At 42.8% G+C, this 24,240-nt stretch overlaps 1 protein-coding gene across 1 annotated transcript in view; it reads right to left on the bottom strand.

Annotated features, from left to right (window-relative positions):
- LOC144688900 (nuclear receptor ROR-beta-like) overlaps window positions 1-15,950 on the bottom strand; it is a 79,138-nt gene extending 63,188 nt beyond the window's left edge. Inside the window, exon 1 of the mRNA XM_078555923.1 lies at window positions 15,923-15,950. Coding sequence (XP_078412049.1) covers window positions 15,923-15,929 — 7 coding nt within the window. The 5' untranslated portion in view covers window positions 15,930-15,950. The remainder of the gene's footprint in view (window positions 1-15,922) is intronic.
- Window positions 15,951-24,240: the final 8,290 nt, after the last annotated feature.

The following is a 24,240-nucleotide window of genomic DNA, read 5'->3' on the forward strand; positions in this document are numbered from 1 at the left end:
ACATCTGATCCTTTGTACTGCTCTTTTTCTTGAAAACTGCTTACCCTTTAAAGGGAAAATTTTGCTACATTAGATACTACTTAGATGATCCAGCTCCGTTAGAGTGGCATTGTAACAAGATGAATGTCTCTTGAGTGTCGTCAAAATGTAAAAAATGGTTTTAAAACTGCACAAAATAAAATCTGAAAGTAAGAGGTTGTCAGAGAGAAGGGCCAAAAGCGGTAAAGTTACTTTACAACTTATCTTGATCTGATTAAAAAGGTGGTAAGGCAACACTACAGCTGTTAAAAACTGTACAAACTGTACATTGATGATCCAACTGTTTCATGACTGTGGCTGTCCAAGTGCAGAAGCTCACTAAAATCTATTTACTTTCACCACACCGTTCTGTGGCTCAACACTTAAGCAGCTAAAACACTCGTTTCGTACTGGTTTGTAAAGCATTGGGCGTGGAGGGTTTCCCCCTGTAGCCTCCTAACTGGTGAATTCTCGCTCTAAGGTGGGCAGTTTGAAGGCCAAGAGACACCGAGGTGGGTGGGGTGGGAGGGTGGGGAAAGGAATGAAAAAAAATCACGTAAGTCAACATCTGCAGAAACAGCTCAGAAGTGGCACTGGCAGAAATCTTCAACTAGGTCACCACTTAGTCAGATTAGACAGGAGTGCTCAAGCATTTATTGTGTGTGCTAAAAATGTCCTTTTCCAAATCTCTAGGGCTACAAAATTCAAACAGGACAAATCAGTGAATTAGAAATAAGTGCAAAGAGAACAGAATTGCTTGGGCTGCATGGTCCAGATTGACGGAATTCACAAGCATCAGGACTACAGTATTGGGGAAAAAGGGCTCTTTAGAAAAAAAGATAGTAAAGGACTCCTGTTGGTTATGTCAATCTTGTCTGGAAGATTAATACTGTGCAGCAAATCAGCCCTGTGTTGCAGTATCACACCAATGGAATAGCAGAGTTTTGAAACACTTGTGCTACTTTCCATCCTGATCCATTAAAGTTACGGATGATTGGTATTCCCCTATTTGGACATGAACCAAACTAACATACCAACTTCTGCAGATCCAGGGCTGAATGTATGGCTGTACTAAGAAAAATCAGGCAGAACGCCTGTAGTAATAATAGCCTGCTCAGAAAGCAAGGGCTGATGAGTCATCCTGTCTCCCAGAACAATCTCTACTTGCACGAGTGACAGCAGGAGAGAGCAGCATCAGTTTACTGAACATCATTGGGCAGGAATGGAGATGGTGCTTCAGGTAGACAGTATTTAAGGTACTGAATTTTAACCCTGGTATTTAATTAATTGGAAACAAAAGTTGTCCATTCATTAATTGTTTGGTGGTTAAAACAGCCAGTTAGACATGACTTGCCCGAAGGATGCACTACATTGTCTACCACAATCAAAGAAAGCTTTTCGAGCATACTAAATGAAGTTTCCAGAACCTTTGAAACATTTTAGTAAGAAAAGAGACAATGTTGCATATTAATAACATGGGGTGCAATTTAAGTATTGCACACTAGGTGGTGTTAAATACCAATTCTGATCATGTGGAAAAAAAGCAATAAACAAGGTTACAGCAATGCATATAATCTGTAGTCATTGTTACCCTCTTCACAGGAGGATAACCGGGGAAGCTTTATATATTTGCAAATCGATGGAAGGTTCCAAGTTCAGTTTAAGAAATCTCTATGCATAAACATTATGGCTACTGTGGGGAAGGATGGGAAACGAGCTGAAATACAATTAGGTCAGAATATGAATTGACAACAGATAACAAAAATTATAATTAAAATTGATTCCATGTGTACGGGAGATGACAGAGGAAAATAAATTAAGTTTTACTTTAGAAAATATGGCCCTCTGTGCACTCACATTTGTTAAAAGGTCCTGCACCCCTCCCCTTGGCCATTTTCCCTTCTCTCGGTCCCATAACAAATAAAACCAAGGAACATAAATAGAAAAAATGAAAATAATACTCTCATCTCTCTGGAAAGTTATGATCAGAAATTGAGCTTAATAGTGCTTTTTTTGGGTGCTCCAAGTGCCTTAGAGTTCCAAAGTTGCGCCTGTGGCACATTTGCAGACTTATATTTGGGGGGTGAGGTGCGCTGGATGCCATACTGGTGCAATTTTAGCTGATGGGAAGTGTACGTTTGCTGTAGGCATTGGCATTATGACCTGCCTGCTCTGCAATCAGCACACATCACTGATTTGATGCCACTACTGCCATTCTTGAGCCTCACTATTCCAGCCAACACCCTCTCTTAACCCACACAACATCCCGCCTGCCATCAGTAATGAATCCCTTTAAATAGCATTATCTACAGGTTCGCGGATAACTGATTTCTTCTGGCTGTTGCTACAATTGTTCAAGTGCTGCTTCCTGTTGCAAGTTGCAAAAGTCCACGTGAGTGGTGCAACACATGCTTAAGAACTTTTTTGCTGACTCCAAGGCTTCTGCATAACCATTGGCTTCCAGGCATTCCCTTTGGAATACTGCAAAACTTTGAGAAATTACAGGTCCTGCAAAGCGGGACAAGCTGTTGGAAGAGGGGGGGGGGAGGAGGGGGAAGAGAGAAGGGCTTTCATCAGGGGGGCCATAGCTGCCAGGGTGCTCTGGGAACAACTCTCCGAGCTGAACCTCAACGAGGGGAAATATGCAAGATGGCTGTACTTCATTAAGGACATCCCCACTGAAATCTGCCTCCTGCTGCAACCACAAGTGCAACCTCAGGGTATGGCAAAGACTGCATTGCCCGTGGCTGTGAAAGTGATTGTGAAAATGTTTATATGTCTAGCTCCTCCCAGGCTGGAGCTGGAGATAGATGAAACGTCTCGCTTTCTGCCATTCACTGATGCTTAACAGAGGTCAAATGAGGCTCTCTATCCAAAGACAGCTCCCTTGCCAAAGAGAAGCAGGAAGACTGAGCAACGTGACTTCATCAGGATTGTAAGCTTTCCTACGGTGCAGGGTGCTATTGGCTGCAAAACCTCGCTTTGGGTGCACAACGTACATAATAGGAAAGCCGTGCTACCGCACGAAATGCGATAGAGCAGCCCACTGGTGTGCTGAAACAACACTTCCCCTACATGGACTGTTCTGGAGGAGCAAATGTAGATGTCAAGATTTGTGATGGTCTGCTCCATGCTTCATAACTTTGTCATCTTGAGGGGGAAACCCTTGCCACCAGCAATACCACAGGCAGCTGAGGAGCAGAAGCGTGAAGGAGAAAGAGGAAAAGGGAGACAGGAGGCAACCTAGTCAGCCCCTTTCTGCCTGCGTTGTGTGGGAAGAACTTAACAGAATATGATACAGGTAAATGCAATCCGAATTCTCCATCGACCAACAGTCTCACACCCTATCTACCTTCTGTCACTGACCATCAGAGCATCCATTTGGTCACAACACAAAAAGGAAAAAAGCACAAATAAATATTTCAAACCAAATTTACACTTGAAATCCGGTTAGATTGCATACAAAATTGACTACTACTAATCACTACTGTGCCTATCTCTTGTTGCCTATCTTCTAAAAGCCTTTGCCTGTCCTAGTGCTCCTACACAGTGCTAGCCCAATGGCTGCAGAATGACTGGGGGAAAACTACATGGTTAGCATCTTCTCAATCAGTTGATTCTATAAAACCTGCTGATCAGAAAGATGGAGCTCTTACTTTCCTGAGTGATCAATCTGTCATTGGAGAACAACCTCGAGCAGCTAGAAAATTCAGCTTCAAAATGCCCCATCTCGACATGGACAGCAGCAGCATGGACCCCCCCTGCCCAACAAGCAACAGCAAGGGCACTGGCAGTGTGGGATGATGAATGTTGTATCCCTGAGAGAGGACAGCAGGTTTCTGCTCCATGGGGCAACACATCAGCAATCCTAAGGTTTTTTTTTTATATTCATTGACAGCATGTGGGTGTAGCTGGCTAGTTCAGCGTTAATTGCTTGTCCTTAATTGCCCTTGAGAAGGTGATAGTGAGCTGCAGTCCCTGTGATATAGGTACACCTACAGTGTAGTTAGGGAGGAAGTTCCAGGATTTTGACCCAGCGACAGTGAAGGAACGGCCGATATATTTCCAAGTCAGGATGGTGAGTGACTTGGAAGGGAACTTGCAGGTGGTGGTGTTCCCATGTGTCTGCTGCCCTTGTCCTTCCAGATTGTAGGAGCTGCCGAAGGAGCCTTGGGTAAGTTCCTGCAGTGCATCTTGTAGATGGTACACACTGCTGCTACTATACATTGGTGGTGGAGGGAGTGAATGTTTGTGGAAGAGGTGTCAAGCAAGCGGGCTGCTTTGTCCTGGATGGTGTCAAGTGGAGAGTGTTCCATCACACTCCTGACTTGTAGATGGGGGACAGGCTTTGGGGAGTCAGGTGGTGAGTTACTCACCATAGAATTCCTAGCCTCTGACCTGCTCTTGTAGCCCCAGCTATACGGCTAGTCCAGTTCAGTTTCTGGTCTGATGGAAGGAAGGTCATTGATGAAGCAGCTAAAGATGGTTGGGCCTAGGACACTACCCTGAGGAACTCCTGCAGTGATGTCCTGGAACTGAGATGATTGACCTCCAACAACCACAACCATTTTCCTTTTGCTAGGTATGACTCCAACCAGCAGAGAGTTTTCTCCGATTCCCAGATCCTCCGATCCTACCTGTTAGAGGACAAATTGCTGGATCGCTCTGACCACCCTGCCAACCCCTTTGCACACTATAAGCAACAGCCATGATAGCAGTCTGACCTCACGGGACAGCAAGCTGACCCTGTATGGCAACAATCTGAACTTCTGCTGCAGCACTGAGGCACTAGTTGGCTTGTGCTGGTCTTGCAATGGAAGCTGTAACATCGGCCATCAGGCACTGCATCATGATTGGGTCCACAGGTGTGTGGACAGACCTGAGCGTCACTTCCTTGCTGGCAAAGGTGGACTTCACACTCTGTACAAAACCTTGTTGTGACATTCCCCTTTCTTTCCCACGTCTGATTCTCTCCAACTACATCTACTCCAGAGACAATGCACCTTCTCTCTTGGCTGACCAAGGTGTCAGCTGTGGCTCAGTTCATAGCACACTCGCCTTTGAATCAGAGAGTTGTGGGTTCATGTCCCACTCCCGGAAAACCAAGAACTGTGATTGTACTCGAAAGAAGTTGCAATCTGTGACTGTTGGTAACTCGAAAGAGTTTCCCTCTTGGATGTAAAGCTTAGCTTTATGTGGTGCTAGCCACGCACGGTAATGGCTCCCAGCTGAAGCCCCTGGCCGATGAACAGTGCAGTTAGTCCTGGCCATACACAGAGATCATTCAAATGATCAGAGAGCACAGAGTTAATGTGCTGCTTGCATTGCAATCAATTAACTTGTGTTAATCTAATGATCCCTGTGCCTATTTTCAGGGGCTTTCCAATTTAGTCCCCTTGGGTTTTATATGGCTCAATGTGACTTGTCCTTTCATTAAAAAAAATCACAGGTAAAATCAGCAGAGGTACAAAGGTTCAGTAGTTGAAAAACACGCCTGTGTGTAATCTATTTTCACAGTTGTGATTCCTAGTCAGGACTGGACTAGTGAAGAAGTCTCTTGTCATGGATTTTTAGTTTTGGAATTTCATTTCTGGGTTCATGCTGTGGAATCATTATGGAATTCTGTAAACTGATATTTTCAAAGGTTTTGCCATAGAGTTAGCTACATCTTTAACATAAAATACATGATAAAGGAATACCTGGCGCAACTGATGCTTGATCTGGTACAATTAACCCAAGTCATTATTCCAAAAGGGAAAGGAAATGGCATAATTTGGATTCATTATGCACAATAAGGTTTTGCAGACAACAATTTGATCACATTATTGTTCAGGCTGAAGGATTCTTGTGAATTACTTTGTTTGACAGTGCTTACACCTTCTTCTGCCATCTTACCTTTTATAAGCCACTTTAAAAAAGTTATTCATAGTTTCCAGTTCTCACACAAAGTTAAAACAGAGACAAGTTATTTCCAGTAAATTGACAATAAGCAGCAGTTCACAGACCTTCAACAACAGTTTCAGGAATTGAAAATTACCTCTGATTTTTTTTTTGGGGGGGGGGGAAATGCAGGGGAAGTTCTGAAAATACAATTCACTACAGAACTCCCCCTCACAACCCCAAGTAAATGCCATTGTTGGGTATGAATATCTAAAGCAAGTTAAATTCCACCACAGTATATTCCATTTCTGATAACAGGTTTCTGTTACACTTCTGCTGGGCACTGTATATGCTTGTAAGCAACATAGTATCTTTTGCAAAATCTAACTGTATCAATTGAAGTTGAGTATAAACAGATGGAGGGTATTGATTGGATGGTTACTTGAGCACATATAAAGAGACACCTACTGACACAGGGAGCAGAATCTTCTTCCCTCCCACATGGTGATTTAATCAGCCGGGAGGATGGCATGTGGTGGCCCCCACCATCTTCTCACCTCCACCCCACTTAAGTCCGTGATGGGAAAGCCCATCGACAGGCTTTCTGCCCTGCTGCCAATTGAGGCCCTTAAGTGGGTAATTAATGTCTACTTAAAAAAGTCCTTAACCCATTGCCAGTGGTATTAAACCAGCAGTGGGCAGGGGTTCACCATGGGGAATGCACAAGCACCAACTCCTGCAGGGCTGCTTCCAAGTTCCCGAGGGTGGGGGGGAGGAAGGTCCCTTGTTCAAAGGTGCTCAGTGCCTGATTGGGGGACATGGAATTGGTAAGAGGGAAGAGTGCTGAGAGCCACCTCTTACCCTTGCTGCCGACCTCCCTCCCCCCGGCAACTTCCACCCCCCCCACCGCTATCATTCACTTCTGGGATCCAGTGATGATCCAGGGCTCCAGGTGAGTGCCATATCGGCAGCAGCCATGATCTCCCCAGTGGCGCTGCCGTAGAATAGAGCTGCCGGTGTCTGATTGGCTGGCAGCTCTTGCTGGGCAGGACTTTCACCCCCAGGGTTCTTGATTCCGCAGTAAGGTCCTCGCTGGCCTGTCAAGTGCCTGAGTAGCATAAGGCATGGAAGGCCTTCCCTAAAAGAGGTGGCACGGTGTTCTTACCAGCTCTCCAGCCAGCACCCATCACAAGATTCCACCAGGGGGTGGGTCGTGTGAGGAGATATAAACCTGTAATGGTTTACTCTGTGACTAAGTCTATTCCAGCTGAAAACTGGCTCTGGTTTCTTCCTTCACCAACTGTCTATCAGGATTATAACACAAGTACCATTTGTCAGAGCATTAGGTCTGTGCTGCGAACATATCTCAATGCATTAAAAGAATGGGGCAAGTATGGTGTTATCCATATGGACAAGATTAACATTACGTATAAATACAGGGGACAGAACTAAAGCTTGTGAAGAAAGAAAAAGATTTTGATATTATCGTGCAAAACGTGCTAATAGTTCATATCCAATGTTGGGAAGCTATATGCAAAGCCAATGGGGTAGCAGTTGCATTCACAGGACTATTCAATATACAAGAAAACCTACCATTTTTTCCCTTGTACAAAACCTTGGTTAAGCCTCATTTTAGAATACCAGGGTAGGAATGTAGCTTGGGTGGAATTGCATTACTGTATACATCAATGGAACTGATTATCAGGTGGAGTGTGTAACAGGTGCCTAATGTGATATTGCCCCTTTTACAATGCAGTACTACCCAAGATGAACTTCTAACCCTTTTTCTAACCCTTTGCGTCCAGTTTGGGTCCACACACACACACACACACACACAGTGGAGGGTTTTATGGTTTTGGAAACATTTCAGAGGAGGGCCATGAGATTGATTCCTAGTGAAAAGATATTATTAACCCAGTTAGCTTGGTCTTTAGGGCAGTATTTCCTCAGGGGCTGTTTGATTGAGGTCTATAAAATAATAAAGGGTTTAGATTCCATCCATAATGACAAAATTATTTCAGTTAGATAGATTGGATAGGTTACAAAGGTAGAACTAGGTTAAATATTAGGTGGTTTGTCTTTTCTCAGAGAATTGCTGAACTTTGGATCAAGCACTGTTTCAGTATATACTTCAAAAGGAACTGGCCCTATTGTGGCTGGGGCAGAGAGCAAGAGGCAAGTGCCAACTAATCTGAAGTGTAATAAATGCAATCTGTTGGACTAGTTTTGATTGCCAGGGGAGGGGTTGGAGAGGAAAAGATTTTCCCTGCTTCCCTCCCAAGCGACCTTGGATTTTTAATCTACTTTTCCGCCTCTCCCAGCAGTTTACGTGGCTCTTTATAGATAGTGAATGTCTGTTCAAAATACGTCCATATCATGACCGTATGGTCGAGCTGGGTATTTCCTGTCTGATATTTTGTTACGTTCTCAGTCACATGATCAACAAGCTATCTGCAAGGTCACAACTTGCATGTATTAATGTCACTTAACAACTTAAAAGATTTGCATCAGTTGGCTTGTATTTGTTCCATAGTTTTCCCTCATAAAGGACCAGGGGCAGCATATTGCAGGGCTCCCAGAAGCAAACTCAGCACCGAGCCGGCTCACTCCATGCCAGCTGACCCACAGTGAATAACGCACCATTAGCGGAGCTTAAATTCCCCTTCACTGGGGAAGTTCCACCCTCAGGAACTCTTGGCCAATCGGATTGGTTGGTAGCTCCAGCAATCCCAGCAGCACCAAGTGGCGCATTAGTGGGCATTGCCAGGACTGCAAGCAGGCCTAAGAAGGCAGCCCATGGATGCCAGAGCCAGGTAAGTCTGGGATCTTGGGCAGGGTGAGTTTGGACAATTTAGGGAGGGGGTGGTGGGCTTTTATAGAGCAAGTAGGTAGGTAGGTAGAAAGAAAGAAAGCAGGGGCAAATGGATATCACCCTCCCCCCCTGTAGATTGTACTCCCCTTCCTTCCCGCCCTTTTAAAAAGATGGCCTGCCCAATCCCGCCCAACGGCCCATGCCAACCATATTATGGCAGGACCAGCGCATTATGAGGCTCAGTTGGCTTGTTAATAAGCTCAACTGGTCCTTGATTATTTATTTAAATATGGCAGGCAGGCTGCTGATTTTGACACCCGCTCACCACTGTCCCCCCCCATATTATGGGTGTGAATGGGAAGGTGGTGGTGGGGTTGGCACCTTTCCTATTTTACATGCGCTGCCCACTAAAAAATCACACCCGGTGGGTTTTCTTTTAAACAAGATAAATGGTAATGATGGCAAGTCTCCAGAGATGGACAGGACAGATGTTCACAACAAAAACAAAAATACCTGGAAAAACTCAGCAGGTCCGACAGCATCTGCGGAGTGGGATACAGTTAACGTTTCGAGCCCGAATGACTCTTCAGAAGAGTCATTCGGACTCGAAACGTTAACTGCATCCCTCTCCATAGATGCCGTCGGACCTGCTGAGTTTTTCCAGGTATTTTTGTTTTTGTTCTAGATTTCCAGTATCCGCAGTATTTTGCTTTTATCCAGATGTTTACAACTTGTGCATCTTTAGTGAACTGACATACTAAAGCATGCGGGCATCAGCAAACTGCTGGTTACCTGTAACTCAGCCTCAATGGGCAGCTCTGTGAATTTGGCCATAGCTTTTGCAATCCAAATAATGACTCCAAATCTACATAACAAATAAATGAGACATTTTACAGTAATACCAAAAATGTATGGCAAAACAATTTGCCATGGCTTGATTTTGCTGGCAAGTGAACTAGCCACTGTGGTTTATTCACTGGGCTATTTAGATTAAGACAATTTAATTCAGCCCCAAAAGATCCAAAGTAAAACTGTCATTACTACCCAGAGTGTTGTTTTCCTTTTGTTATCAAATTTAGAAATATAGTTCTGTCAAATCCATGTTAAAAAAATAAAATTTTAAGTCGAGATTCACTTATGTTGTGAAAAACTAGCTTCTTTGTGGCTCAGTTGCCTTGCATTCATTTTACTGCTTTTCTGTCATAAAGATCGTACTTTTGGTAGAAGCTCTTATGGAAGTTTCTGTGAGGGGTAGTGAAGACATTGTACCAAAATAATGCATTTTACAAAATAAACCCACTGGCTTTAGCATGCATATGAGAGTCAACTTTTCATTAGAAATCAAAAAGGAGTTTGTCATTCACTTCCAATCATTCAGCTATTGTGAAAATATATATTTTTTTAAGCTTTACTTTTCCTTTCTCAATATCCACTCAGAAAACCCGTGACCCCGGTATTTACAGGGAGGGCACAGGGGAGTCTAGAAACAGCCAAAGAACCCAGCCAAACTCGGAACACTGAGGTCATGCCGAATTTAGCAGTATATGTGGCAGGTTAGTGAGACACTGCCACTTTTTAATTTTTAACCCCAACTGATTCTCTCCCGCCTATAGTTGGGTTGGGGTTGAACTTTCAGGCCTCAACTCTTTGACGGAATAAACCGAGGGAAAGTGACTCTCATCTGAATAGTGCATTCAAAAAAAAAGTACAAGCATTTAACATCTTTTACTGAATACAGGGCAACAATGACTAAGCTTTTGAAGTACTTAATTAGTTGTAAAGCGCTTTGGGATGTCCTGAGGTTATGATAAAATGCTAAATAAATCCAAGTATTTCTTTCAAATTTCCAGTTCTATATTCTGTACCCTGTAATTGAATTCCATATGTCATAACAAATGATTTCTTTATTGCTTGCTTTCATCCAGAATGCACGTAGCTGTCCATTAAAAAGGCATCTTTCCAGAAAAATAATTTATTTTGCTAATTGTGCACTGGCTGTTAAACACATGGTAATTTTACTCTGAAAACTTTACATTCCCATTACAATGAATTGCCCATCACCCAAAATGTTTGGTAACATGAAATATGCACTTTTGATAAATGTGCAAAGTATCACTAAATTCTAATTTTACAGAATTTCTTGGGTCACTATTTAATAAATTAAAAATGTTTTGTGTTGATTTTTCAGTATAACTTCAGAGATGAATACTGCTAAAGTGATTAAGTCTATAGGGTTAAAATTAGCTCAGCTTTGAAGGACGATGAGAAAAAGCCCCAAGAAAAGAAGTCACAATATAAAGAACTGAAATTAATCCTGGTTGAGGAACCATAAACACAAATCATAATTATTGCTGACTTCAATCACACTTGAACCACCAATGAGAATTCGTAAAGCTATGCGCCAAGTTTTAGTTTTTTTTTTAAATGATATAAAAAACGTCAAACCGAAGTATTAGAAAGGTCTCATATATATTTTAAAAAGAGACCACATCTAGATTTCATTCAGAATACAGCGACGCGGGAATAAACAAGTCTGTCAAAATATATTTTTGAATATACATAAATTAGTAAACACCTTCCAGAGATTGATTTAGACTGTCAATTGTCAGTCATTTGTGAATGATGCTACGGTAATGAGCTACCAATCGGTAGGTGCAGTGTGCAGTGACAGTTCCATTGTAGGCAAAAGCATTGCAAATCCATGCCAGAACAGATTAGATTTCGATTACCAGGACCTCCATTTTGGTTCTGGCTCAAACCTGATTTCCCATTCATGAAGACAGACGTTCACTTCTCATCAATGCAAGAGTATCTCCTTACGCTGTGCTGGTTCCTTATAGATAAGTGGCCTTCTGAATGCTGTTAAAAATATTTGATCCCTGCCTTTACTATCTTGTTTATCATCTGACACCATAAATTTCTGTTCAAAAATCTTGCCAAGCTACTCCCTACCCTAAATGGGTAGAACACGAGTATAATGGAACGGAGACAGCAACATGTGAGAAACTCAGCCTGGTACCTGTATCATCCAATTCTGTGCAAGGTGTCTTGCAGCTTGTACGGAACCAAAACTTTGATGGGAAAAAGATAAAACTTCATCCCAAAACAAATTTCACAAAGAAACAACTCCTCACAGCCAACACACTACTCTTGGTACATTACCTCAGCAAATGTCTATTTTTAACGGAAAACATTCTTTCTCTCCTGCCAATCTGAATGCTTTTAGATGAGGGTCAAACTGTCTTCAGAATCAAGGCTGCTAGTTTTTGATTTCTTTTATAACCAAATGTTTGAAAGATCTATCAAAAGGGCCTGCTGCTATAGATTTCTCCTGCTGCAGATTAACTCAGTTTACCGGGCCTCCATTTCAAAAAAAAGTTTTCAAATTACAGCCCTTTTTACACCAGAAAAGCAAAACTGCTGAGATCTGCGTGTCCATTTTTCTGATAATTGACAGTGCTCCGAAGAAAATCTTTCCAACAACTTTGACAAAATCCCTGACTCTAGTTACATGGCTGCAGCTCTGATTTTATTTTCCATGAACAGCTGTGGCAGAAGTGAGCTATTTTTCTAAATTATGCTCAAAGAGGAGCCCTAGCAAGTGAGAGTTCACTTTAGTAAGGGAACATGTCGTGTTCTCAGACTTCAGTATGTCAATCTACACAATTTCCCAATGCCAATAGCAATTGATCATTGTGTAAAAGCTTCAGAGCACCAAGAATTAATATTCATTCTTGGCATGCTGCATATACACTTTAAAAAAAGTCAATTAAGAAAAATAAAACACCAAAGGCTGAGTGGTAGCACTGATACAGTGTACATTGGCAATTGCTATATTCTTTGAAAGTGGTAATTTTTATTTTTAACACTGTCAACAAATTAAATTCAATATTCAAAAGTTAATTAACTAGCATGAGATGGCAGAAGGTGGATAAGAAAAAGGTTCAAGCTGTCAGACCAAAAGAAAAACAAAACAAAAACTGGAAAAATACAGTACATCATCCCAATGGAATCATCTGTGTAATGCTAAATATCTCCACAATAAATGTATCAGTAACAGACCAACCTTGGCTGGGTTCTGACTACATGGTTATATAACCAATGACATGGCAACACTCCATTTTTATCTTAACCATCTGTGCAATTCTGGTGCTCGTGCAGAATCTGACTCCACCCTAGTTCTGCACTGACCGACTCTATAGAAGGCGTTGATGGTTTGTTTAATATGTTTGGTTCTAAAAGCCGTCAATCAGTTGCATTTGATGCAGTGAACTTTGAAATCTGAACAGCTCCAGAACAGAACAGACTTGAAGAGCAAACACTGTGGTTAAACCCTGGTATTGAGATTTTTAAAACATGCTAGTACAGAATGAAATGGCATTCTGATTAGATAATTTGCCCCAAAATCTGGTGCACAAATCACCAAATTTTGCAACTTGTATTTTATTTTAAAAATGTGACTTCTGCATTCTGACATCTATTGTCCTACTTTGTACAGGCGAGCAGCTATATACTACTGAAGAGACTCCAGTTTAATTAGGCACTTCAAATCATACTTGAAGACCTAAGGTCAATTAATTTTTCAATTAATGTAGCACAAGTTGTTTTTTCACATCCTTGGTGTTCAGGTAGTAAGGAAAAATTTCAATATTGGTGATGTAATCTAAATATGCTCCACAAAAAAGGAATGGCAGAAAAGGTAATGGCACTGATTTCAGAATAAGTTACTACATGCTCTAGTTTCTCGTTGCCAGGTGTCTTTCAGGCCATGAGGTGAAGGCTCTCGCAAATGATGTAATATTTACATTTGGGAAAGGGGAGGGTTAAAGTGGAGAAGTCTAAAGCAGATCCATTCACTCCCCAATCGAACGATACTTTGTGTGAAAGAACCACATCTGGTGGGTTGAAAAGACGGGCAAGAGGGAGAGGGATTATAAATCCTAGTTTACAGACTCTATGAATTTCAAAAATCTACGATTCTGCTCATGTATCATCTTCCCTATGTCTTGCAGCTGGTATAAAATAGAATATGTATATTCTGAACATGCAGTTCACTTTGAAAGTGCTTTTCATTTGTTACTCTGAGTAAAACATCAAATGGAAAATCAAAATGCACTAAATCCAACATTTAAATACCATGGTTATCTCAAAGTAGCTTAATGTCTTCACTCCCGGAAATCTAATTAGAGCCTTTCCTTCTCTAACATTTAGATTTTATTCACACCTATTGCACGTCACATCAGATGGAGTCGAAACCAACAGGGCTCCATATGCCTCCCCAGCAGAGGATTATAACAGCCATTCTCTTAGGATCGCCAACCATGCAGCATCCTACATTTTGCACCACCCATTATTCTGATAGTATTGCTATAGTCAGAAAATAATTAGAACTGTGCCGCTGATGGGAAAATTCACAGGGTGCCCAAATGTAGCAACTAAAGGTGCTCAGGCAATGTACCAACACCTACAAATGCCTTCTTCATTCTATCCATCTTCTTACCCTTCATTTTATGTTGGATGCCTGTGATCTTAAAAGTGTACAACTACATAACAGATGCACAGACCATACGATTGTACAAACAGTGAGTTAGGAATTTTCCCAAATTCTCAAAGTATTTTCCCCAAAAGGTGTCCACATATTTTACACTGAACATTATCAAAATTTGTTCAGTAGGATACAAAATAATGGAGAATGCTGGGCAGGTCAGTCAGTACCTGGAACAGAAACCAAGGTAACATTTCAGGCTCCGATGATGCTTACTTTCTTATATTCTGACTTCAGTTTCAGATTTCTAAAATCCATTGTTTTGTTTTTTAACTTCAGATTTTGTTTTAAAAATGTAACAAGAGATACCAAACATGGTTAAATCTTTGCCTTTTCTGAGAAGTACGTATAAATAAATGGTATTTGTGCACGACTCTCTCTCTCCTTCCCAGGATATGAACAAAGATTGAAGTTAGACTGCACACCCAATCCTATGACTGGTGATGAACGCTGTTGGACTCCTGGTAAACCAGTGGTGCAATTACTAAAGTCCAGCGCTAATCAATATTATTTTTAATATACAGTTGAGGAAATTGAGGGTGGAAACTCCTTGAACTTTGATTGCTTTGAAAATAAAGTCACGCTGAGGAGACATTTACTCCATTCTGTACGAGAAAGCTGCAGTAGGCACGTCAGTTACAGTATGTAGGTGTATGTTTTTCTTTGTCTGCTCTGATTGTGTACATCATTGTTCGGTACACACAAGGACTGAGATACACAGGAGCACTTAAGCGACCCCCACCCCGCATCCACACATCCCTCTCTCACCCCACCACACACCCTTCCTCGGACTGATCCCCTCTGACAGATCTAGGTCACTGGGACGCTCTCGCAGTCTGACAGCTGATCAGCACACACCGCCTCGCCTTGATGCAGTGCACACGCCGAAATGATCATTTCAAATAAACCCCTGCAAAAAGTACGCCATTGCAAAAACGTGCACACACAGACATCAGAAGTACATTTTAAAACCAAACGGAACTGCACGGGATGAGCACACCTACAGGCAAATAAACAAAAGTTCCAGATCAAAACAGATCAGTAGAATAGCAACGTCCTTGCAGATGAGACAAAGTTTACAACCCGCAGGTTTTACATCCAATATTACAGGCGAACTTTGTAACCCGCTCCATTCAAATATAGATATATAAATATATATATAAATCTGGAAATCAGCAGTGACCTGGGTTGCAAGGATGCAAGGTGAATAATCAGCAAGAACAACCCCTTTAATGCAAAGACAACAGAATTGGATTAAACCTACATGGGGGTAAAATATACAGAATGGGTCGCGCCTTAAGTGAAATGCAAACGGACAGTTTACCAAAAAGCAGCAAAAGGCTGACAGCTCGCTCCAGACACCAAAACTAGTGAGTGAGGAAATAAAACAAATTAAGGCTCATCCTGAGAGGTAGAGCCGCGGACTAAAAGCGTCGGGACTTCAAACTTAAATCCTGTGACTATTTATCACAGGGAATTTGCGGGATTGGACCCACAGGCGCTGGCGTTAAACCATCTCCCCGCTCTGGGGGGGTGGGGGGGAAACAGCAAATAAACTACAAACTCTCCTCAAACGCACAGAATCGAAAGTAAACGTTTTGTATTAAAGTTTCTTTTTTTTAAAAAAAGGAGGAAATCGCCCCCCCCCCCAGCATTGCTGGGCTTACCTCTCATGTCTGGTATTTGCCGGGTGATCTCCTGGATCCAGGGGGGGGGGTGTTCAGGTGGAAAGGGGAATAAAACACTAACAGGGAGAGCTCGGAGCCAGTCTCCCCCGCGCTGGTTTGTTTGCTCAGTTTGATGTGAGGGATGGAGCTGGGGACGGACTCTCTCTCTCTCTCTCTCTCTCACCAATTCCAACCCCAAACTCTCGCCCACTTCTCAGCGGCCGCGGGCGGCATGTGCAACCTTCACATGATTCGCCTCTCCAGCCGCACTCGCTCCGCCTTCGCCTCCTCCTATCTTTACCGGGAGCCGCTCCCCCCCTTTCCATGGACCTATTACCACACAGCTCACCCACTCGGCACCATCTCCTCACACCCCCCCCCCCCCAAACCCGGGCTGGCAGCCGGTGTCCCCCCCCCCCCTCCCGTTCAGACACTTCTCTGTCACCTCCCTTCATCCCTTCCACCCTCGTCCTCTCCCTCTTGCCCCCTACAACTTGCCTTCCCTCCCGCCCCCATCTTCCCTCCTCCCCCTCTCCCCCCCTTGTCCGCCTCCCCTGCCCCCTCCTCCTCCCCCCTGTCCCCCCCACCCATCTCCCCCATTCTACCCACCCATCTCCCCCATTCCACCCCTTCTCTCACTGTTCCCCCTCCCTCTCCCTCGTCCCCCCCTCCCTCTCCCTCGTCCCCCCCTCCCTCTCCCTCGTCCCCCCCTCCCTCACTTGCTCGCCCTCCTTCCCCACCCCCCCCACCTCATCCACCCTCATCCCCTGCCTCGTTCGCCAACCTTCTTCCTCCCCCCCCCCACAACCCCGGCAGCCCTCCTTCCCCCTCTCTTACCCTCCCCCACTCTCTTGCCATCCTTGCCCCCCCACCAACTCCCTTGTCCTCCAAGTCCCTTTCCCTCCTTGCCCCCCCCCACTCCCTTGCCCCTCCCCCCTCTCCCTTGGCCCCTCCACTCCCTTGCCTTCCTTGGCCACCCCCCCACTTCCTTGCCCTCCCCCACTTCCTTGCCCTCCTTGGCCACACCCCACCAGTCCCTTGCTACGCTAGGAGAAAAAATGATTTTTATGTTTAAAGGAAACTTGTTACCATAGTAGCAACTTTTTGGATACAATCAAGGAAGTCAAATGTTACCTGTGAACTTTTGTAATATCCTACAGTAAAATTGTTTTCACAAGGACCTGAGATGTGTTTTTAATGTTCGCTTAAATGGCAAGTGATGCTTGTATTTATTTCTATATCCTGGAAGTTCATGTGATTAGATTTAACATGATATTTACCTGAAAGGCAGTAATCAAAGCCAGTTTTATTGTTTAAAACCATTGCAAATCGTGTGATTTCCACGTTGAAAGGCAAGTGATCACATTGACAGCGATTTGGAAGAATCTTTTAAATCACATGAGTATTCATATCAAAGGCTCCATTCCTGAGAACACCCCGACCAAAACTGGAACTGGAGGTGAAGATCAGTCAAGTCCCGCCTGTGCTTTTAATTGGCCCAATACGAATTTGTTTTTTGAGATTTAAGTAAACTAATAAATTGGAGGAAATAAAACACTGCACAATTACTTGTCGGCATGTGGCACAGTACAAAGTGATTGCAGACACATTTTGCCAGGTATCGGAGCACCTTTTCCTCCAGTCAGATCTTTATGTATTGCAAATTCATATTTCATCAATCATAGTTAAATAGCAAGTTTCAGTCACAGGCTGAAACCAACGTCTTTATAATCATAACACTGTTGAACATAGAAAGACAAACCGCTGCCCAAATTTTCTTGGCAGCGCTGAGTGCAAAGTGCCCATTGTTTCCCAATGCAGAGATCAAAGGTAAGTGAATAACCAGTGCACAGCAGTGATTACAATTTACTCCCAGAGTTTCAGATTGTTATCAACTACAGTGGAGAAAATGGTTTGATTTATAACCATCAATTAAACACTGGTGATATGCATTCACTTTTGGATAGCATAGCTTTTATCTATACAGTAGACTTTCTAGGATTAGCTTTACTTAAATTGTAGATTTTGATTCTCATCTCAGTGAATACCAATTGTCGGTGCATTCTGAGACACTAACTGCAGAGCAACATGCAAAGCAGGCAATAATGATTTCTGATCATTGCAATTAATCATATAACAAGCAACAATGATCACCAGAAATTATAATAAATTAAAAGCAAAAAACTGCAGATGCTGGAAATCCAAAACAAAAATAAATATAAAAATAAATATAAATCCAAAACAAAAATAAAAATAAAAATAAAAACTGTGTTCCTCTCCGCAGGTGCTGTCAGACCTGCTGAGTTTCACCAGAAATTATGGTCAGTATAGCATGCATATTTGATATTTCTGTTCTTAGGGTTAAAGTACTACAAATGTAGAAATACAAGTTTATTGCTGAAAAAGAGACATGCTATCAAAGCTTTTTGTCTTGCACTCATCAGGACAGCTCACAAGAAATTACCAACAGTAAAGGGGAACAACAATGTATGCTGCATGAGAATGGAGAATGCAGCATGGAATAGTTTACTGCACAACTTTGATCACATTCAAACAAAATCACATCAAAAAGCACGTCCCTTTAGCTGATTGTAACAGGCTAAGTACTGTCCATACCCAATACTTGCTAAACAATCCTGATTGTGCTAAGAATTACGCTGAAACCAACTTAAGATAGTCAGGTTCTCAGCATAGCTCACTTACACATGCTAGAGGCCACGTATATTCACACACAGGGCCCTATCTTTTGCAGACAGAAGGAACATGTCCACACATTGCGTCTTTTTCAACTAAACAAAAGCTTGGGGAACAATCACTTCCTGGTTCATTCCCCAGGGCAATGCCTTGACTTATCATAGTTGATCCGCTCGATTTGAATTTGAACAAAGCTGGGCAGTTAACTGGTCCATGCTGCATTCTCCATGGCGATGCCTCCACCAATCAGAATCCACCTGCCAACCAATCAGCACTCTCTTCTCATGCAGTATAAATTGTCGTTCTTGCGAGCTGTCCTGATGTGTGCAAGACAAAAAGTTTTGATAGCATGTCTCTTATTTCATCAATACACAAGTTCAATACTACCAAATGACTTTAACTAAAAGTTTACATTTGAAAGCATTCAAAAGTTAATGTGATGTCTATAAGGGCAATTTCATAATTATATGGTGCCTTATAACATCATTGAAGTATCTTAGCAGGCTTCTCAATTAATCACTTTTGAGATGCAATGACTGTTTTGAAGGAAAAAGAGAGTTTCAACTCAGGTGACTATTAAACCCCTGAGTGCCAATGGTTTCCAAAGACTATCATAAATAAGGAATATAATTCTGCCTGACCTCACATCTTGTGTGCAATATGAGTTCTGAAATGTTTTACTCACAGTTCAAGATTAGTTTATTGAAGGAGGAATCAACAGTGCAAAGTCTTCCCAAACAAATAGATGCCTGTTAAATATCGCCAGGAATCTAAGGTGACACTCTAGGAGGCTGACTTTTCATCCCTTTGATATTGATTTGAATCCAGCCCAAATTCATGGCATAAAAGTCGTCTCACTTTGTAAGTTGGGGGGACCCTAAGAAGATTTGAGTTGTATCAATATAATTTCCATTGGGTGCAAGCCTACAGTAAAAAGAAATTGCAGATAATTCAGCAACATGAGACTAAATTAGCAGTGCCATTTACACCAGTGCTAGGATGACTGGTGTGAGAAATGGAAATATATTGGCTCTCATTTAAGCAATGACGTGATTTTTTAAAATCTTGTTTTTAAATCCCTCCATGGCCTCGCTCTTCCCTATCTCAGCAATCTCTTCCAGCCCGACAATCCCCTGAGATCCATGCTTCTCCAATTCCGGCCTCTTGAGTATCCCTGATTTGAATCACTTCATCATTTGCGGTCTTCTGTTCAGCTGCCAAGGCCTAAAATTCTGGAATTCTCTTCCTAAACATTGTCTACCTCTCATTTCTCCTTTAAGATGCTCCTACATCTATGACTGAGATTTTGGTCATCTGCCCTAATGGTCTTGTGAAGTACCTTGGGACATTTTATTCCATTAAAGGTGCTATATATATGTGTTGTGCTTTGTACCACATTATTGGAGTCATATCCCATAGACCGATGAATAGGGGTACATTATTGGCACAATGATGAAGGCAATTCACCTTACCTAATCCCAAACAGCACTAGGATTGAGTGGGAGTGCTTAATGCTGACACAGGTTCTTACCCCAGCAGTGAAAATACTTGAACTCGCATAAATGTATCTTTGGATGATCGTCAGATTAAAGCTAAGATTTACTAATAGTAAGGAGGTAAATCTACATCAAAGTCACTGTTACATTTTACACCTTAGACTAACTTGCTTAAAGTTGTTTTGAAGTCCATTGGGGCAATTTACCTGGATACTTTTGGTGCTAAAAACCCTCTAAGGTGGGTGAGGTGGGGGTCTTGGCTGAAATGTTGGTTTAGCCTGCATTTAGCACATGACACCATCTTGGCAAAGGAGTTGAATCTTGTGCTTGAAGCAGCCATCCAGAGGATTGTTTTAAGGTATGATTGACACTTAAATTGCCTGTTAGCACTCATTAGGAGGCTGCATGGCATTTTGGTGGATAGCACTTGACCGAGTGCCCTCTCCTGACAGTGACCGGCTGATTGGGAGTAACCAAGTTGTTTCTGAGAATTCTTACTTAAAAGTATATCACCTTTTACTGCTCACTTACTGCTGGAGAATCAAAGAGGGCTTTTGAAATACATTGGAGTGGTTTCTGTGATGCTTTGTCAAGACTTCACCAACATTTATTCTGGAAATGCACCTAAAAAAGAACAGTGCCGTGCTTCTCCCCCTTATTGGAATTTGTATAAGAGTCACCTGGAGAAAGGGGTGTCTGGCCATGAGCATTTTGCTAAGGGTGCCCTTTAGCCTCCAGGGGGAACGGGAGAAGGACATGAGGCCATGCAGAGCAGCACCAGCTGCTGCAGAAGAGAAGGACAGGGGGGGCAAGATGGATCCCTCCCATCACTCCACTTCCCCACCCCAACCTTGCAGGTATAGAATGTCCTTCCTCCTCTGAACTTGACTCACTAGGACCATTTCTGAGCACCTGTGCACCCTCTCACTCAGTCCCTGAAACATGCTGCTCAGCCAGAACACTGCAGTGGAGGTGGTTGAGTGGAACCCACATATTTTTTGAGGGAAAAATATACTTTATTCATAAAATATCTGAAGAACATTACAAAACATTTCAAAATGGCCATCACAAAAAGCGCAATCATATTCAACTTTTCTACATAGATCATGAGATGCTTTCACAGATGAGATGAGCCTTACAGGCATTTCAACATGGTCATTACAGACAGTCAATGCAATGTATTCAAGTTATCGACATAAATCATGTTGCACTCTGAGGTGCTCCAATACAATTATGATACATTTAGTATTCACTGCATACATTCCTTGTGAGTCATACAGCCCGAGGGGTCTATACAATTCCCAGCCCCTCGGTGCACTTAGACAGTGGCCTTTCCCCATTGCGCCTTTGCGGCGGCTGCCCCAAGCTTTAGTGCGTCCCTCAACACGTAGTCCTGGACCTTGGAATGTGCCAGTCTGCAACACTCGGTCGGGGACAGCTCTTTGCACTGGAAGACCAACAAGTTTCGGGCAGACCAAAGAGCGTCTTTCACTGAGTTGTTGATCCTCCAGCTGCAGTTGATGTCTGTCTCGGGTGTGACCCTGGGAACAGCCCATAGAGCACAGAGTCCTGTGTCACAGAACTGCTCGGGATGAACCTCGACAGAAACCACCGCATCTCTCTCCAAATCTTCTTTGCAAAGGCACAATCCACAAGGAGGTGAACCACGGTCTCGTCCCCACCACAGCCACCTCGAGGGCAACGTGCAGAGGGGGTGAGACTCCTGGTGTGTAGGAAGGATGTGACGGGGAGGGCCTTTCTCACCACCAGCCAAGCTACATCTTGGTACTTGTTGGAAAGTTCTGGCGATGAGGCATTCTGCCAAATGACTTTGACAGTCTGCTCGGGGAGCCATCTGATAGGATCCACCATCTCCTTTTGCTGCAGGGCCTCTAGGATGTTACGTGCTGATCACTGCCTGATGGACTTGTGGTCTAAGGTGTTTCTCTGCATAAATTTTTCCATGAGGGACAGATGGTACGGCACGGTCCAACTACTTGGAGCATTCCGCGGCAGCGTGGCCAGACCCATCCTTCGCAACAGCGGGGACAGGTAGAACCTCAGCACGTAGTGACACTTGGTGTTTGTGTACCGAGGTTCTACACACAGTTTGATGTAGCCATGCACAAGTGGAACCCCACGTATACTGCCTCATGAAAATTCTATCTTATCGGTGCTGGTGTAAACCTGCTGGTGTCTGTTTTAGTACCTCCAGGCACGTTCACATTGGTAATGGTAATCAGTATTTAGGACTAAAATTGTGCACTAAAACCAGACCTTCAACCATTTAATCCTTATTAGCACAGCAGCCATTCAGCACATATTTTCACCCTTTCACCAAAATAACCCCAATGTACTGTGAAGCCATAAAAAAAGGACGCTAAAGGAGAAATGTAAAACAAGATGACCATTTTAGTACATGAACTGTAAGGGTGCAAGGAAGTCTGATTCCATCCAAATTCCAACCATCTTCTGCTAATATGTATTTTCTAAGTTAGCTACTTGGCTTCACAGTTGATGGCATCTAACTATATTGGAGTTGATTTGGATGCTTCCAGATGCCTGCCCGTATAAATTAGCTGTTGCACATGTCAGAAAAATTCCAACAACTGTATAGGGAGCTCAAGAATGCTGGACACCGGACTTCATTCTCTCTGTCAGATGCAGGGCACATTATACAGTCTCTGCTTTGAGTTGAGTACACCATGCCCTTTCCCCACAAGTTTTCCCATCAGCACGGCAAGCGTACCAATTATACATTGGACAATAATTTGAGAACTGTAGCTGGAATTTTACACATTCATACATTGCCCTACTGATCACCAGGGTGCAGCCACTTAACACCTCTCCAGATGGACTGACGTGATAAACCTGACAATAAACATCAACCCGCCTGGCCGCTGGGAGGTCGCAAGCAGATTCTGTGTCTATCGCGACCTCCACAATGCAGTGAACTCGCCTCCACTCTGCCGGGAGTCCAGGCTGCTCCCTGGACACCAGCACCAACACTGGCTAAGAATAGTAGGCCACGAACCTGGCTGACCCGATTGTTCTTGGATAAAGGCTTGTTTCGGTGCGGGGTGCATGTAGAATGGAGGAATGGACAGAGAATAGAAAACAAAAGGGTTTCAAAATAAAACTACCGGACAGAGGACAGGCCAATTGAAAACCGAACTGTCCAGTATAAAACTGGATGCAAGTCCACTGTACCACTGTAAATCAGTCTAGTATTTGAAGGAAGGAGGATAATTTCTTACTGTTGCATCATAGTTAATAATAGTTTGCAGTGGAAAAGGAAAGTGGGCAGATATCTGGCAATTGTTTCAGAAAGTGCTTGATAGATTTTTGGATAATTTGAACAGTTGAGTTTATTGTCCTTTTGGAATAATATGCATAGTAAAGTAGACGGAGATCCTATACAACAACCAGTAAGGGGAGAGCAGAGGTAGAAACATAGGAAATTTCTGTATAATTCGCCATTGCGCGTCCTCTGTGGAAATAATGGATATATTTAGCATATACTGGACCAGTTTTATCAATGTCAGTGCAGAGACTGACACTGATTTCTTAGACTTAAGACTTAACATTAAATGTTTTCTACAGCACAGTTGTGTCTACACTTCCAAAGTACTCCACTGGCATTTTGAAATCACTCTAGTTAAGATTTTGCATTGTATCAAACACTATTACTGACCAAGTAAATTGTCATGTAATACCCTCCTACTCAGCATGCAAATGTGGATAAATATTTTGGGTGATACAAAATAAATTGGAACATAGTGCTTGATACTAAAACTCTTTAGGCACAATAATGCATACTTAGAAATACAAATCATGTGAGAAAGAAAGGAATAGATGAAATGTAAGCCTGGAGATATGTATGTTAATAAATTGGCATTATTCAGTGTTATATTATTAATGCATAATCCCCCGAAGATGTAATAATTAACATTGTGGTTTCATAGTGTACAACATTCAATGTATTTATTTATATAATATATATATTTATTTTTGGGGCTGGTTAGCTCTGTTGGTTGGGTGGCAAGTGTGTGGTTCAGAATAATGCCAACAGGGTGGGTTCAATTCCCGTTCTGGCTGAGGTAGGCTCCTTGCCCTGTACCTGAGAGT

This window comes from Cetorhinus maximus, chromosome 13 (assembly GCF_964194155.1).
Source record: "Cetorhinus maximus chromosome 13, sCetMax3.hap1.1, whole genome shotgun sequence".
NCBI lineage: Eukaryota > Metazoa > Chordata > Chondrichthyes > Lamniformes > Cetorhinidae > Cetorhinus > Cetorhinus maximus.